Source organism: Mangifera indica, chromosome 3 (assembly GCF_011075055.1).
Source record: "Mangifera indica cultivar Alphonso chromosome 3, CATAS_Mindica_2.1, whole genome shotgun sequence".
In the NCBI taxonomy this organism is placed as follows: Eukaryota; Viridiplantae; Streptophyta; class Magnoliopsida; order Sapindales; family Anacardiaceae; genus Mangifera; species Mangifera indica.
This window is the reverse complement of record NC_058139.1, coordinates 21,961,958-21,980,155: the sequence shown is the minus strand read 5'-3', so window position 1 is coordinate 21,980,155 and position 18,198 is coordinate 21,961,958. Positions and strand designations below refer to the sequence as shown.

Here is an 18,198-nt window from a genome sequence, read left to right as displayed (position 1 = left end):
CACCTCTATTTTTACCTAATAACAATATTCCCCATCCTCTCAATACAATCATTTCTATTTATTTTACCGTTTTCAAATCAAATATTTTATCCTAATCTTAAATATCATATCATAATCACAAAAATCTTATCTTGATTAAATATTTTATTCAAATCTTATATTTTCTTTATTATTAGTATTATTATATTGAGCTCCAACCGACAAATCTATTAGTAGTAATATTTAAAATATATATATCAGTAGCAATATTGTAAAAGGAGAAAAAAGCAAATGTTTAGTGGAAGAGTAAGTACCATATCTGTAAACATTTGTTGAATGGTAGAATTGAGATCATCCTTCCATAAATATTCCACATCATCATTTGGCTTAGTCAGTTGTACTTTCTTTAACAACGGTGTGCTTAAAATTCCTTGCGAAAAGATGTTCAATTTTGGGCATTGACTCACAATAACTTGCTCCAAACAGGGGAATTTGAAGGAATAATTGGCTGAGCAGAAGAATGCAAGGCTTGATAAACAGTGAAGCTCCAGAACTTTCAATTGGCCAAAAACAATTTCTTCTTCTTTGCCTCCCTCGTTCGCTATTACCTCTATCAATAGCTTGCACTCTTTTATTCTCATCGTTGTGAGATTGACAAGAGTTTTGGTTGCTTCACTTGTTAGTACCTTGGCTAATCCATCGCAATTGTATACTTCCAAAGTTTCAAGATTTTTGAAAGGCATTGCAGAGGGCATTAAAATTGTCAAACAATGACATCTGTACACTTCTAGCTTTTGAAGATTTGGAAGAAATGTGTTCCCTAGAAAATCTCGTTTCCATATATGTCCTTGTTCATAGGGGAATAGCTCTTTGAAACTACTATCAAAAAAAGCAACTGACTCCAAACAACTTAATTTTTTAAGGAAATCGAACAAAGAAGCAACCAATTCATCATCAAAATAAGACAGCAAAAGTTCTTTAAGCTTGCCAAAGCTCTCAACTATTTCAGAGTGTAGGAATGTCAGTTTGAAGTCATGTGCGTCTAATCCCAACAGTTCCAAATTTGGTATGACCTAAAAATTATGAACAAGTAAATAAGTAGGTGTGAGCATTAAGTCATCAACGAGTGCACCGCAATGCACAAATAAATAACTAGGTTTTTTTTATATAAATGGTACAGGTGTCACATGCTATATAACGTCAAATAAACAAGTAAAAAAATATATAAGCAGATCTATAATCTGCAGATAATGTAAATTACATTGCTGTAAACAGAATCATAAAACGCAAAAGTCCTATCTACTATTATGAGCCAAATTTTAACTTAAAAAAATAAGAAATTGGTTTATAAAGTGTGAAACTTATGTTACTCGTTAACTTTCTCCAGCTCACTATTTATTTATGTATTTTAAATTATTAATTAAATAAATATCTTATGAAGTAAATAGACCTTAAACAAGAAGTACATAAATGACCAAGAATTTTTAATCAACAAATTGAATAAAATCTTGCAACTGAAATATTCAGACGATTAATATATATTAACTCAACAGATTTATTGAGAAAAACAAATTTATTATAATCAAGCAAAAGGAAAAGTAGCCCTTAGTTTATTTTCATTTGCAATAGAAAATTTAATGTCCTTATGAATTGAAAAATAAAATTCATTGATGCCTAATTCAAATCTTGATTTTGAGTTGGTGTAGTATATCTTTAGGCCCAGTAGTTATCTAACATCAATTGGCTGATGGAAGGTCTCGAAGAGTTCCTCCACCTATTAGACTTGTCTTTTGTGTTGGATACTTAGTTGTACACCAATAATACTAAAAAGTGCAACCTCTTATAAAAGGGATGATGATCAAATCAATTTGGATAATGTAAAGATGTTTTATTTATGAGTGGGTTTCAATGAAATTGAAATCATACCTTTTCTAACAAAAAAAGGGCAGGCTGCCTCTCCCTGTCTCTGGCTTGAAAGCTAGGAAATTCAGAAGCATATAAATTTATGTTCTTGCAATCACGCACACCCATAATTCTTAACATTGGCCACTCTACTGCATGCAACCGCGGGTAGAAACATTTCAGTTCCTGTAAATTTATAAGTTGGATGTGGGTTAATTGTGGAAACAAAAAGATTGGGGCCCCATTTACTTCTTCCTCAGAAACAATTTTCTCCAACCCACAAGAGTATATCCGTAGCTCTTTAAGTTGCATGAGACAAGTAGCGGTAGAAACTGGAAAGAGACTTTTCATCCTCCAACAATTCCAAACCTCCAATATCTCCAAATTGTGAAAGGTGAGATGTCCTTGAGTATTAGATGGAACAATAGCCAACAACTTTTCACATGATTCGACTCTAACTACTTTTAGTTTGCAAAAGGATTCAAGATGGAGTGTTTGGTTGTGCCATATCAGCTGCAAGCTATCCAAGTGTAAGAGCACCATCTTCTCCAAGCTTGGAAAAGCGACCTGCAGTAGACAATTCATGACATTAATTTTGGGGCATTTATATATGACTCAAAACGAAAAAGTGTTTTGCCAGATTGAACAACTATTAAACCAAATCAAATCTTCAGGTTTGTAGGAAACAGAATCATAAAAACAATATTTTGAGTTCAGATAATGATAACAAATATTGCTGGCCATGATACTAAAATTAAAACTAGTTAATGGAAAACTTTTTTCACCTATGCAAAGAAATATATTCTACCTGGTGTAATTTTTAAGGATATTATAATTTTTAACGAAAATTCTTCTTGCAAAATATGCGCATTATGATCAAATCTTGAGGTTTGTAGGGAACAGAACCATAACAACAATATTTTGAGTTCAGATAATGATAACAAAGATTGTTGACCATGATATAAAAATTAAAACTAGCTTAGAGAAAACTTCTTTCACTATTGCCTAGAAAGAAAATTTCTATTTGTTAGAGTAACTTTTAAGATATTATAACTGAAGGGGTGAAAAATTCTGGAAATGAAAATTCTTCTTGCAAAATAGGAGAAAATTATTTTAGAAGTGACAACCTTTTCACTGAAAAGAGGTGCATTATGATCAAAATGGTCTGTCTTCAAATCGGAGAAAACAAACGTCTCCATCTTTGGACAGTTGGCTATAGTAATATTTTTCAAGGAAGGGCATTCCAAATAGTTAGTTCCTGAATAGAAGTTTGCCAAGTCAGGCAATAGCTCAAGAACAATGGAATTCAGATGAGGGATGAAAATTTTATCAATGGCTCCCTCCTTTCCTTCCTCTTTTGTAATAATTTCTTCAATCAAAGCACAATTCTTCACTTCAATCTCTTGAAGTTGATCAAGGCCCAAGATTATAGAAGGAGTAAACATATATCTCAAGCTGCTGCAATTGTAAACCTTCAGCGTTTTCAGGTTGTTGAAGCCCAAGACTTCTTCCTTACTGCTCTTCAATAACTTTCCTTTTATATCAAATAAATGTTTCAATGAATGGGAATTTCTCACCTCCAAAGTTTCCAGATTTCTTAAATCATCGAATACATGGACCGGAAAAGCAGTTGACTCACCAAAATCCTCATCCAGTTCTAACCACTTTAAATTGCAGAATAAGCCCACTGGCAATCCTTCGTTCCAAATTTTCTCCTTTAATGTGGGGAATTCAGAGAGCTTGACATATTCCATGTTCCGGAAACCAATCTATCAAATCCAAAAAAGAAGGTTAAGCCACAGTACAATCAATATTTTGAATTTTGAGAGACTAAAAAAAAAAAAGCTTAACAAAATGAATATTTATGTAGTGAAAATGTTATTTGTTTTTGGGATATTAATTAAAATAAACAAAAAAAAATTCAGCCTAAATGTTTTTAGGCAAACTTTTGATACAGTTACTTTTCTAAATAAATTAATCGTTTATTCTAATAATACTCTTTTCCTTTAGTATACTTTCTCTTCAACCTTATTATTTCTCGACCCAACCAACGGTGATAAACTCCAGTAGTACATCATCACATTGAATATAAAATAATTTGATAACTTATATCATAATAAATCGAAACTTTCATTGAAAAATTCTTGTGGAAACTTCCATAAATAAAAGTTTAAAACTTTAAATACTAATTTCTAACAGAGGTTTGATTTTGTTTATTTGTTTTGTTACCAATTACATTAGTTGCATAAATAGTGAATATTTGTTGTATTAGTCGAAGTAAAACAAGTTTTGATGTCAGATCAGAATGGAAAGCAAAAATAGGATTTTCTAAAAACTGAGTGCGAATGCGTGCATGCGAGAATGCATACATTTCTTTCACTTTATATAAAAATATTTATATACACGTGTGCGAAAGCATTCTCGCACTCATATCTCATATAAATATAAAATAACTTTCCATATAAAAATAACTTTTTATATAATTATTTTATAAAAATAATTTATATAAAAAATAAATTATTATATAAAAAATATTTTTTATAAAAATATTATTTATATAAAAATAATTTAAAAAACCATTCTTGCACTCAATGTGAGAAGTGAGTGCGAGAATGGTTTTTTATGTGTAAAAAATAAATTATTATATAAAAAATATTTTTTATATATAAATATAAACATAAAATATTTTATAGTTATATCAATTATTTTTATATATAAATTTTCTTATATAAAAATATATAAAATAATTATATAAATATTTTTATATAAAACGAAATAAATGCATCCATTCTCACGTGCACTCACTCGTACTTCACATTCGCACTCACACTCTAGAAAATAGCTTTTTTGCGCCATTCTACTCTTAAATAAAAACTTGTTCTACTTTGACTAATACAACAAATATTTACTGTAATCAGTAACTGAACAAATAAACAAAACCAAAACTCTCTCAAAAATTGGCATTCAAAGCTTTAAACTTTTGTTCGTGAAAGTTTTCACAACAAGTTTTCAACAAAAGTTTTGATTTATTATGGTATGAACTATTAAACTATTTTGTATTCAATATGATGATGTACTACTGAAGCGTATTGTCATCAACTACGTCAAGAAAGAACACGGCTAAAGGGAAGGTATACCAAAGAAAAAAGGTATTATTAAAATAAATTATGAATTTGCTTAGAAAAGTAACTACATCAAAAGTTTACCTAAAAATGTTTAGATGACAATTTTTTTTGCCTATTTTAATTAATCTCCCTTTATTTTTATAGTTTTAATTTGTGTCCCTCGTTGTTATATAGGACCACCTCAAAGTTGGACAAGAAAGACCATTGATAAGACTTGATCCTATGCTGTCACTAATTGGACAAACAGCTAAGAAAATAGCCACTATGTGGCCGTGAATATATATATTAACAAGAAAATGAATAAATTGTATAGAATTGTAATATTCTTTTTGCATGCGATTGACTATCTAAATATACATTGAAACTGGGTTTTAAAAAAAATACATTGTGGAGTTACAAGTATAATGGCAGATTTAGAACAGTTTGAGAAAAACCAGAATCCAATAAAACAAAAAATAATTGTTCAAAAACCAACTTATCAAAAAAATTGAACAAACATCTTTCTAACTTTTTCAAACTTGCTTAGTCTGTAATTGATTTGTATATCTCATCAATAGATTGAGATTAATGGCATAATGGAATTAATTCAATCGAAATATGGGTTTGGTACCTTTCATCCTAGTCTATAGAAGATAATGCTCCTGTAGTTACAACTTTGCCAACATTCCATTAATCTCTCCAATAAAATCAAAATTATAATATACTTAATATCCCAATTAATATTACAAACTGATAGGGACCTAATATGAATTTTATTAATATTGAAATAAAATAGTGTTAACATCTCTATTTTTACCTAATAACAATATTCCCCATCCTCTCAATACAATCATTTCTATTTATTTTACCTTTTTCAAATCAAATATTTTATCCTAATCTTAAATATCATATCATAATCACAAAAATCTTATCTTGATTAAATATTTTATTCAAATCTTATATTTTCTTTATTATTAGTAATATTATTATTGAGTTCTAACCAACAAATCTATCAGTACTATATATATATATATATATATATATATATATATATATCAATAGCAATGCTGTAAAAGAAAAAGAAAGCAAATGTTTAGTGGAAGAGTAAGTACCATGTCTGTAAATATTTGTTGAATAGTAGAATTGAGATCATCCTTCCAAAAATATTCTATATCATCATCTGGTTTAGTCAATTGTACTTTCTTTAACAACGGTGTACTTAAAACTCCTTGCGAAAAGACATTCAATTTTGGGCATTGACTCACAATAACTTGCTCCAAACAAGGGAATTTGAAGGAATAATTGGCTGAGCAAAAGAATGCAAGGCTTGATAAATAGTGAAGCTCCAGAACTTTCAATTGGCCAAAAACAATCTCTTCTTCTTTGCCTCCCTCGTTCGCTATTACCTCTATCAATAGCTTGCACTCTTTTATTCTCATTGTTGTGAGATTGACAAGAGTTTTGGTTGCTTCACTTGTTAGTACCTTGGCTAATCCATCGCAATTGTATACTTCCAAAGTTTCAAGATTTTTGAAAGACATTGCAGATGGCATTAAAATTGTCAAACAATGACATCTGTGCATTTCTAGCTCTCGAAGATTTGGAAGAAATGTGTTCCCTAGAAAATCCTGTTTCCATATATGTCCTTCTCCATTGGGGAATAGCTCTTTGAAACTACAATCGCCAAAACAAAGTGACTCCAAACAATTTAATTTTTGAAGGAAATCGAACAAAGAAGCAACCAATTCATCATCAAAAAAAGCCAGCCAAAGTACTTTAAGCTTGCCAAAGCTCTCAACTATTTCAGAGTGTAGGAATGTCAATTTGAAGTCACGTGCGTCCAATCCCAACCGTTCCAAATTTGGTATGACCTAAAAATTATGAACAAGTAAATAAGTGGGTGTGAGCATTAAGTCATCAACGAGTGCACCGCAATGCACAAATAAATAACTAGGATTTTTTTATATATATGGTACAGTTGTCACATGTTATATAACGTCAAATAAGCAAGTAAAAAAATATATAAGCAGATCTATAATCTGGAGATAATGTAAATTACATTGCTGTAAACAGAATCATACAAGGCAGAAGTCCTATCTACTATTATGAGCCAAATTTTAACTTAAAAAAAAAAAAAAGAAATTGGGTTATAAAGTGTGAAACTCATGTTACTCGTTAACTTTCTCCAGTTCACTATTTATTTATGTATTTTAAATTATTAATTAAATAAATATCTTACAAAGTAAATAGACCTTAAACAAGAAGTACATAAATGACCAACAATTTTTAATCAACAAATTGAATAAAATCTTGCAACTGAAATATTCAAACGATGAATATATATTAACTCGACAAATTTATAGAGAAACAAATTTATTATAATCAAGCCAAAGGAAAAGTAGCCTTTAGTTTATTTTCATTTGCAATAGAAAATTTAATGTCCTTATGAATTGGAAAATAAAATTCATTGATGCCTAATTCAAATCTTGATTTTGAGTTGGTGTAGTATATCTTTAGGCCCAGTAGTTATCTAACATCAATTGGCTGATGGAAGGTCTTGAAGAGTTCCTCCACCTATTAGACTTGTCTTTTGTGTTGGATACTTAGTTGTACACCAATAATACTAAAAAGTGCAACCTCTAATAAAAGGGATGATGATCAAATCAATCTGGATAATGTAAAGATGTTTTATTTATGAGCAGGTTTCAATGAAATTGAAATCATACCTTTTCTAACAAAAAAAGGGCAGGCTGCCTCTCGCCATCTATGGCTTGAAAGCTAGGAAATTCAGAGGCATATAAATTTATGTTCTTGCATCCATGCACAACCAAAGATTTTAAAATTGGCCACTCTACTGCATGCAACCGTGGGTAGAAACATTTCAGTTTCTGTAAATTTAAAAGGTAGATGTCTGTTAATTGTGGAAACAAAAATATTGGGGCCCCATTAACTTCTTCCTCAGAAACAATTTTCTCCAACCCACAAGAGTATATCACTAGGTCTTTAAGTTGCATGAGACCAGTAGCGGTAGAAACTGGAAAAAGACTTTTCATACTCCAACAACAACTAACACTCAAACTCTCTAAATTGTGAAAGGTGAGATGTCCTTGAATATTAGATGGAATGATAGACAATAACTTTTCACAGGATTCAACTCTCACTACTTTTAGTTTGCAAAAGGAATCCACATGGAGTTTTTGTTTTTGCATATCAGTTGCAAGTTATCCAAGTGCAAGAGCACCATCTTCTCCAAACTTGGAAAAGCAACCTGCAACAAACAATTCATGATGTTAATAATTTTGTATAAAAATAGCCATAAGCTCAAAATGAGAATGCTATCCAAATATTGTGTCAGGTTGGACTGCTTTCAAAACCTAAAAGCATTTTGAAGGTAATAGGCAACATTGTTTTTTATTATAAAGAATTAACAAAATTACCTTTTCATCGAAAAGTGGGTTTACGTTAATAAAGTCGTCCTCGGAGTTCACCTCTTCCTTAGCTTTTCCCTCTGTTTCTAGATAAAAAGATTTGCAGAAGAATGTCTTCAAATTATGGCAATGCTCAATGTGAAGTTCTTTTAAGAAAGGGAATTCAATCAAATTTCCTACACCAAAACTTGTGAGTTTTGGAAGAACTTTGAGCTTCATGTACAATAGCTTAGGAAAACTCATATTGACTATCTTTTCCTCTTTTTGTACTCCTTCTAAGTCAATTATTGCTTCCATTGACTTACAATTGTTTATCAAAAGCTCTTGGAGTTGATTTAGACTTTTGACCATAGAGGATGAAAACAAAAATTTCAAGTCATTACAATCCTCCACAGTTAAGCTTTTTAGGCATTGACTATAATGAAACATTGCTAGAGGTTGATGAATGCATGTATTCTCAAAATTAATTGAACATACTTTCAAGTTCTCCAATCTTGAAAAGACAACCTGTAAAAAACAAATTTTTTCATAAACTAATAAGAATAATTCTTTCTACTTCAAAAGAAAATGAAAGATGAAAATACAAAGCATACCCTCATATCAGAGCTGATCCTTATGAATTTGGGCAGACGTTGTAGTGTTAGAGAACACAACTGATTGAGCTCAGTCTGATTATTTGTTTCAATTTCATCACCTTCATCAAAAATCTCTTTTAGGTTCTTACAATCAATCACTTCAATTTCTTGTAGCTGCACAAGGTTTTCTACCATGAACAATGCAAAGAGATACTTCAATTTATCACATTTTTCTATTTTTATGATCCTTAATTTTCTGAAAGACCCTGCATTGAGTTGACCATGACATATATTCTCCAGTTTAATCAAATTACCAAGAATCAAGGACTCCAAGTTGGGAAAGACTAGTTTCCAAGCAACTGAGTTAATGATATATAAAAGCTCAAGATCATCTTGTACACGCAGATGCTTTAAATGTGGAAAACCATCCACACTGAGTTCATAAATGACATTTCTAAGACCACTTGTTCCTTCTAGACAGAGATCTTCGGTCATCTTCAGCAAACTTTTGACCCCATGGCCCAAATGAATACTATCATCGATCTTGAGTTTCAACATTCTTGAAGTTGAAAGGTCAAATTTAATAGACCACTTCCATTTATCTCCTATAAATATTTTAAAACTCTTCAGTTTCTTGAAGAACAAGTCTTGTGGCATAACTTGAGCATCCTGAATATGAAGATGTAAAGCTGTTAGGTTAGACAACCACTTCAACTCTTCAAGACTAGCATTTCTTCGTCCTTGATTATCGACTCCTTCAACTTCCCATTCAACAAAGCTATTGCCCATATATAATTCTTGCAAATGAGACAAGGAAGAGATGACATTTGTGGCAATGTATTTAAGGTTTAAACAATTGCTCAAATCTAACAACTTCAACCGAGTCAATTGTCCGATTTCTGTAGGCAACTCTTCAATATTAGACTCGACCAAGCTAAGAATTACTAATTTACTTAGCTCTCCGAGTATTCTTATATCCTCTAATATGCAGGATTTCAGAAACAATGTTTGAAGGTTTTTTAGGAAAGAAATGGATGAAGGTAATGGCAAGAATCGCAATCCATGGAGACTTAAAACTCTAAGTTCTTTTGTCTTTTCGAAAAAAGCATCTGCAATTTGTGGAGAGCGATTTTTACCAAATAGGAAGAACAACTTCAGTTTTGGATATTCTAACCGTTCAGGAAGATCATCATTGATATTTCTACAGGGCAAAGATATGGCAGTTGAATCTTTTGATATTCTCTCCCCCAACACTTCTTTCAAGTCGGTGACATTTTGAATATTAAACATCAACTTCTCTACTGATGCAATCGATACAGCAACAGCATGAATAATGTCATGCATTTTAACTGTATTGTCATAGGTACCATCCAACAATAAAGAAGAAGCTTTGAGATGATCTATCAACCTGTGCAATCTATTCCTTCCTTCTTCCAACGTATAAACGTCTTCAAACAAATTCCAACCCATACCATATCTTAATAGGTCATCAATAAACACACTATCACCAGCATTGTAGAAAGCACAGAGAAGAAATAATGATTTAGCTTCCTCATTTTTCAGAAAGTCGTAACTCAGCTGTGTCATAGAATACAAAGTTTCATTCATACCTACAATATGTCTTGGATTAGACCTTTTTAGTTGAGCCAAGGCATCGTCCCAGGCATGAAGACTCTCATTTTTTAATGCATTTGCAATTAGTGAAATTGCTACCGGTAAACCATCACATTTCTTAACAATCTCATCTGCTACAAGACGAAAATCAGACCTTTCAGCAGCATCACCCACAATCTTGCGAAACATATTCCATGCGTCTCCATTAGATAGAGGACCAATGAATATGTCCTTCTGAGTCTTCATATCTTTGCTTAATAAATCCCGATTTCTAGAAGTTAACAATATTGTGCATGGCCTGATCTTCTCATCTTTTTCTCTCTCAACATCACCGAGAGGAATTCCGATTGCATCTGAGTTAACTTTTGTGCACAACCTGATCTTCTCATCTTTTTCTCTCTCAACACCACCAAAAGGAATTCCAATTTTATCCAAGTCAAGTTTTGTCCAAATATTATCTAAAATTATTAGTAAATTCTGGTGCTTCTTTATCTTGTCACGTAGTAGATCAGTCCTTTGATATTCACCCTCCTGCCTAAATTCCAGGCCTAACTCATAAGCAACTTTTTCTTGAATTTTTTTGTAGTCTGGGGTTTGTGTTGCCTCAGCGATGACCACCTCATCAAATAACTTGTTTTTCTTTGCTTCCCATGCTACTTTTTTTACCAGTGTAGTTTTGCCCACACCTCCCATCCCATATACCCCAATCATGTTAAGATTAACATCCTGTATTGCCTCCATAATTTCCTGAAAAGCTTGCTCTCTAGAATCAAACGTCTCATAGTCTCTAACATACATGGATTCTGTCCTCTGTAGAGCAGGACGGTAGGAAACACAACTAAAATTGCCTTTCCCCAGCAAATCGGCACCATCCATTGTGGCTTTCATTGCTTGCTTTCCAAGCTTGTAACGTTGAATCAAATTAGGACATGACCCCACTTTTAAACAGCCGCCCTTGTTGCTTCATCCTCATCCTCAATGATGGCCTTTTCTACCCTTTCAGTGAACTCATCTACATCACTCAGCCATTTCTTTACAGCTTTATAAATCTCTTTCCCCTGTCTTTCAGCCGACTCTACAGGTTTTTCTACTGTTTCTCTTTTATTTCTTAGATCCTCAACTTGTTTTTTGAGGTCATTGATGTAGCTCTGGTACTTGAACACATACGATATCTGCTGTTTAAGCAAATCACATATCGACTCTGTAGCATTCGATGCAAGTCCCGCAGCAGTACTGATAGCTATTTCTTCAGCCATTGCATATAAACACTTGAACACACACACACTCTCTCTCTCTTTTTTTTTTTTTTTTTTCCTTCTCAAGTAAAGCCACAAGTAAAGGGTGCTTAGGAGGCAAGGGAAAGGAAAGAAAAAGAAGTGGACAACATTATATAACAAAATATTTCAGCAAATATTTAAGAGAAAAGCTTAACGAACAAAATCTAGTTTTGCAGAGAGAATACTGAACATAAAAGCAAGGCTAATCGATAACTCAATAATGAAAACAGTGAAACAAAAAGAAACAGAAAAGATAAAGAATGAAACTTCTAAGCGTTCTCAGGAAAAAAAAACAAAGAACACACGCACACGCACACACAACAAACAACTATAAAAATCAAAGTTTTTAAGAGCAACCCTCAATGAACATAGTCTAGCTTGAAGTAAACAGATAACTACCTGCAATAATAAAAAGAGAAGTTGACGATACTGCTAAATTTTTTTTTTTTTTATCGTAAGAAATTTTTTGATACTGAGTAAAAACAGATCTAATAAAAAGATAGAGAATTGATAGTTAAAACAGGGGTAAGGAAAATTATAGAAAAGTAATTTGAAACAACAGACAATTAAAAGAAAGAAATCATAAGGGAAGGTTTAGAACAAGTACAAGTAGAGCTTGATGGCTTGATCAGTATGTTTCTCTGAGAAGTAGAGGTAAGTTTTGAGGCACCACAGACTACAGAGTGTTTGCTTTACTTGTTTGCAGGTAAGAAAGAAAGCATTGATGATTGTGTAAGAATGAAGAAGCTGAAGAGACAGAAGATTCAACGCCCAAGTCTTGCTAATATTTTAATTACCACAGAAAAAACAATAATGTTTCCATTCAACAACTTCGAAACATCCAGACAAAGACAAATGTACCCAACTTTTCTCACGGCCGGCATCCACCATCTCCATAATGCAGGATTAATTAATTAATAAAACAATAATTTTGTTATGTAAATATAATAAAGAATGACCACTACTTTAAAGACTGGATTTGAGTGCTTGTCATGTTTGAATATGAGTTTGATCAAATACGGTTTGAATTTTAAATTATTAGATTAAGTTTAAATTTAAACTAGTTGAAGATTATTAATGTAATTAATATTATTATTAATAAAATAAATAATATTATTATATATTATCAATAAAATAAATAATATTGTCAGAGAGAAATTTAAGTTAAACTTTTAAACTAAAATTCTGTTTAAATTCACTGATGGACGAAAAAGATACTACTATCATTATATTTGTTGCTAACATTAGAGAGAGTTACGAATTCAGTTTGGGTTTGGTGTCCAGGCTAGTAACACTAAGACGCAACATTATTGTTTTTGTTCGTAAACAAATCAATGTCATTATTTTGTTTACTTACGCTTTCCAAAAAATGGTCTTAGGTTGAGTCAAACCACTCTTTTGTAGTCGCATTAATCATGTCAAACAAGACAATTTTTAATTTAATGATTAACTCTATAATCAATAAACCAAATAAGTGAGGAGTTTCACGCCGTCATTTTGTTTACTCATGATTTCTAATAAATGGTCTTCAGTCAAGTGCTTTGGTACTATTTTGTACTTCCAAACTAGGTTTTGGGTCCATTAGAATTCCATACTAAGATGGAACAAGAGCTATTCTATTTCTTAACGAAAAACCAAAACTTACTTTCATCAAACTGATTTTTAAATATCTTTAATTTAAAATTATTCAATTATCTTATATGCATTTAGTTTTATTTAAGCCTAGAGAGTTTCTCATACCACAATAGTATAGATGAAATTTTAAGGAATCCTTTTAGTAGAAAAGTCATAAAACTCTAAGAGATTGTTTGGTTCCAGTCAATAAAAATTACTTTGATAATCTATATTTTATTATTTATATTATTATATTTGATTTGTCAGTGATAAATGATTATAATAATCTTCTATTACGAATGGTGATATAGTTGGTAATGTAAGTGGTAATTTGATGATCACTCTCACCTTAGGTATTAAAAAATTACCAAGTAATTTTGATTTTATTATATTATATTCTTATTTATTAACTTTTTAGAATAAAAATAACTTTATTTTTAATTAATATAACAAGTAATATAAAAAACATTTTAGAATAATTATATTCAAGAACATTTAAGTAAAATAATTTACTAATATTTTTTTATTATCTCTAACTAAACAGAATAATTATTTATACCTACTTATTTTTATCCAATTTTATTAAATATAATAATAATTTATATCGAATAATTTAATATATTTTTAATATAATATTTTAATTTTAATAATAAAATATTATTCAAACCAAACATATACTAAAATCATAAGGAGAATAATGTTATATGTCCTAAAATCATAAAAAGAAAAATGTCATAAATCTCTAGATAATAATGCGTGGGAACTTGTTAATTGGGTAAATTGTCTTTCAATGATAAAAAAGGGCAAAACTATTTTAAATAGACAGCGAAAGTTGAAGGACTTTAGGAAATTTATTCTCAAAATTTTGTTTTTCCATCAACTTATCTCATGTGAAATAACATCCAGCAACTTTGAAACATCAAAACAAAGATTCAATCGCTGTATCTCTGCCTTCTAGAGGAAAATATGATGGGCTTCCCAAAAGATTGGGATGTCTGAAACTTATGATGTTTTTTTTTTTTTTTTTCTATTTACAAGTTTAACTAGAGTTCAAATATAGGAGTATTCAAATTTTCTTTCTAAAATTTTAATATTTCACTGATTTTAGTAATTATTTAGTGTAAAAGCTTTCAGCTTTAGGCGCCACTAAATATTCAACTTTGGACTTGTGAAGTTGTGAAAGCTTCTTCACTTCATCCAATATATTTCGCTTATTTGTAGCAGACATGGACAAAGAACCAGCAAAAAGGTAGCAAATATGTAAGCGATTATAAGAACAGAGCAAAACTAAATCAAATTTACTCCAAAATTACTGAGCTGGAAATGGAAGTAAAAGAGGGGGAAGATTTGGACTTTGATCTTTATCAGCCAAAGAAATCTTGAACGCCTCTTCCAGCAAAAACCCACCAGACAGCTCAACCAAAACAAAGTTCACAGTGAGCAAAACGACGCTCGACCCAACAATCACACCTATCACCACACCTGTCGTCCCCAATACTTTACTGAACGCCTACCATTCTATCTCCCTAATCTCCTTCGAAACTCCACTCAACAGATCTCGCGCTTTTTCCTTTTTCCTCTCCTGCAAAACCTTCTTTATCTCCGATCCCAACTCGCTCAACTCCGCACTCGACTAGCCAGCCGTTTCAGATTTCGCGTCAGCAGCGGCGTCCGATTTATCCGAGCTTTCTCAGCTTTCTTCGATGGCTTTAAAAACGACGGATCGGTTTCTTCTCAATGCGGTTATGTTTGTGGGTATACAGAGCCATTGACACATGTCATTTGTGGTCTGACGAAGGTTTTTGGTAAAATGTACGCCGCCGGAAATTGCGGAGAAACTGCTATGTTCCATCTATGAATGCGAGTTGCGATATCATCGGGAACGACAGAGAGAAGATAAAGTTAGAAGTTTCGTTGGGCTGGGCTGGGAATGTCGAAGCTTAAGATGAGAATAGGCCTGATAAGAAAGGGCTATAACTTTATTTTTTAGATTCAGCCTGGGCCAACATAAGCCTACGAGTACGAGAGATTAAGGAGAGATTATCCGAGACCAAAATAGAAAAAAAGGCTAGCTAGCTCGGCTTAAATTCAAAACGCCATTTTAAATCAAGCTTTAACGATACCAAAAATGAAAAAGAGTTGCAAAGAAGAAATATTATAAAAGAAAAAAATATTTAAAAAAGAAGAAAAACCATCGGAGAGGTGAGCTCCAATGTGATGGCATTGACGAGGAGTTAATCTTGAGGTAAAATTTAAATTAAATTTGTTCAAATAAAATAATAATCCGATGCTAAGAGGATTGTGTCCAAATCAGGATTAATGAATTATCTTACCTCTAATAAAATAAAATAAAATAAAAAATTAATTTTGAATTAAATTTTAAATATAACATATAAAATTATAATCTTACCTATTCATCCTATAAAGAGGAATTGTATGAAAAGTAATACTATGTATACTTATTTTGAATACATAATTATATACACACTTATATGTATCATCATATGATTGAATGTTATTTTATCTTTAATTCAAAATCATTTATTTATATGATAACACTTATAAGTATTTATATATTTGTGTATTCAAAAGGGTACACACAATTCTATTGTTACATGAAAAATGTGAATAGTGGGAGAAATGATTATGAAACACATAAGATCAGGATAAGATATAAAGAATTGTGAAATCGAGTTAATACTATTAACAAAATGTTATATAATATATAACATTATAATATAATTTGAAATTGAATCATAATATTAAGAAATGATGAAAATCAAAAGGGACAAAGACGTTTGACGATAAACGATAAGAGACAAACGGAATGTTATGTCGTGATGGCATCAAGAGTGAGAGAAAAAGAGAAAAACTAGGTTGACATTGACTCGATCTCAAGAGAGAAGACAATCAGAGACAGAGGAAGAAAGTTGTCAGAAAGAGATCTCCAAATCATTGAAAAGTGGGGGTGTAAATATGAAGTTCCAAAGATTTGGAGAGTGGCTGCAATAAAAAAAAGGGAAAATATGAAATTAGGGGAAAAAGACAATTTTCAAAACTAAAAAGAACTACAAACTTACAACACACCCAAAACAAATTTCACATGTTTTTCTTTATCTCGACATCAAATGAACTCAAATCTATCTTAAATTAAAAAATTTATTGTCTTAAAAACAAATTTAAAAAATTTGAACACTAAACACTTTGATATAAGATATTAATTCCATAGGTTCAATGTTAAAATTATTTAAATTTATATAAAACATTTTTATAATTTGAGATAAATTTTTAATTCTCTACAAAATATTTCTGTATTTGAAAAGAAAAATATCAAAAATTATAAAATAATAAAAATAAAAGAGAAATAATAAAAAATTAATTTTAGCAAATAACTGGTTGGCTAACCTGTATTCTTAGGGTTGGACATAGATTATTGTTATCAATCCAAAACTAAAATCATTGGCTTAGAATTTAATTGAAGCTAATAAGTATATTATTAAATCATATTCCTTTTTATGCTTTCAACAACTGACATTTTTAGAATAAATATTTTATCTAAAGAAGAAAACATAACAAAATAATTTGAATCTTATAAAACAAATCTCTTCAACCCAAAACAAATAAATTAACAATAAAACTATAGAGGTTTATTTTTAATATATAAATAAATAAATAAATAAATAAAATATATATTATTATATAATTTGATGATTTTTAAATTTAAAAAAATAATATTTAATTATATAATGATATATATAAATATATATTTATTTGTGTATTTAAAATGGATATGCATAATATTACTCATTAATTAAATTATACAAACTATAAAATATTTTAAAAAGTTTGGGCAAATTTTTTTTCACCACTCAAGCTTGGGTAATTTAATTAATTTCCAAACAACAATAAAAAGAGAACAGGGCCACCCGTATCAACTCGACTCGTACATATTGTTCAACAATCCACACTAATGCAGCGGGCTTATTTACAAAAAACCAATAAATTAAAGCATAAGTTGAAGTATTTTACCTTTCCACCCACTGATTAAGTGATTATTCAAGCACCAGGCACGTGGAGCTTCGGTAACAGTGACGCCCTCTTCTCCAGTCATATCAGTGACATCACAGTGACCAAGGAGATTTGCTTTCTTATTTTGCATAGCAGCAGCAGGTCCCCATAGACGTTGAATATGTCGCCATATTGGACAGGCTCTTGTTGGTTCATCTTGAACGTTTGGTCTGTAAAGTTGATTAGGACTTAGAATTACTGGTGACACAAGGAAGGTGGTATAAAGACCAGTAAACTCGGAAGAGCTTTGACACATTGCTATGAAGACAGGTGTTGAAGGAGAAATTGGGTCCATCGTCCAGTGCACATCTTTTATACACAAATGTGTTTAAATAAGGGTGCATTCTCGTATGATTGAATATAAATTAATCATTAATTTAAAATTACTTAATCATATAATAATACTCACATATCGATATATATATATATATATATATATATATATATATATATATATATATATATATATATATATATATATATATATATAAAGTGTGTATATAGTTTATTGTTTTTGTTTTGCATAACTAAATGGATTAATTTTATGTTGAACCGATAATGAATTTTACTCTTTAGCTGAATTGGACTGACTATAAGTTCTAGCCAATCGGACTTACCCTTAACCTAAATCAAACCA

General features: G+C 30.8%; 2 protein-coding genes across 4 annotated transcripts in view; both read right to left on the bottom strand.

The window, feature by feature from the left end:
- LOC123210163 overlaps positions 1–6,564 on the bottom strand; it is a 34,867-nt gene extending 28,303 nt beyond the window's left edge. For all 3 annotated transcript variants that reach the window (XM_044628395.1, XR_006501225.1, XR_006501224.1), the window contains exon 1: positions 6,098–6,564. In XM_044628395.1, coding sequence (XP_044484330.1) covers positions 6,098–6,538 — 441 coding nt within the window. In that variant the 5' untranslated portion in view covers positions 6,539–6,564. The remainder of the gene's footprint in view (positions 1–6,097) is intronic.
- A 1,587-nt stretch (positions 6,565–8,151) lies between these two features.
- LOC123211642 (probable disease resistance protein At4g27220) lies at positions 8,152–11,478 on the bottom strand. The gene is made up of 3 exons (XM_044630435.1): positions 9,007–11,478; positions 8,423–8,920; positions 8,152–8,253 (listed from the first exon to the last, which is right to left on the bottom strand). The coding sequence occupies exons 1-3, from the start codon at positions 11,476–11,478 to the stop codon at positions 8,152–8,154; spliced, it is 3,072 nt and encodes a 1,023-aa protein (XP_044486370.1).
- Between the last annotated feature and the right edge of the window lie 6,720 nt (positions 11,479–18,198).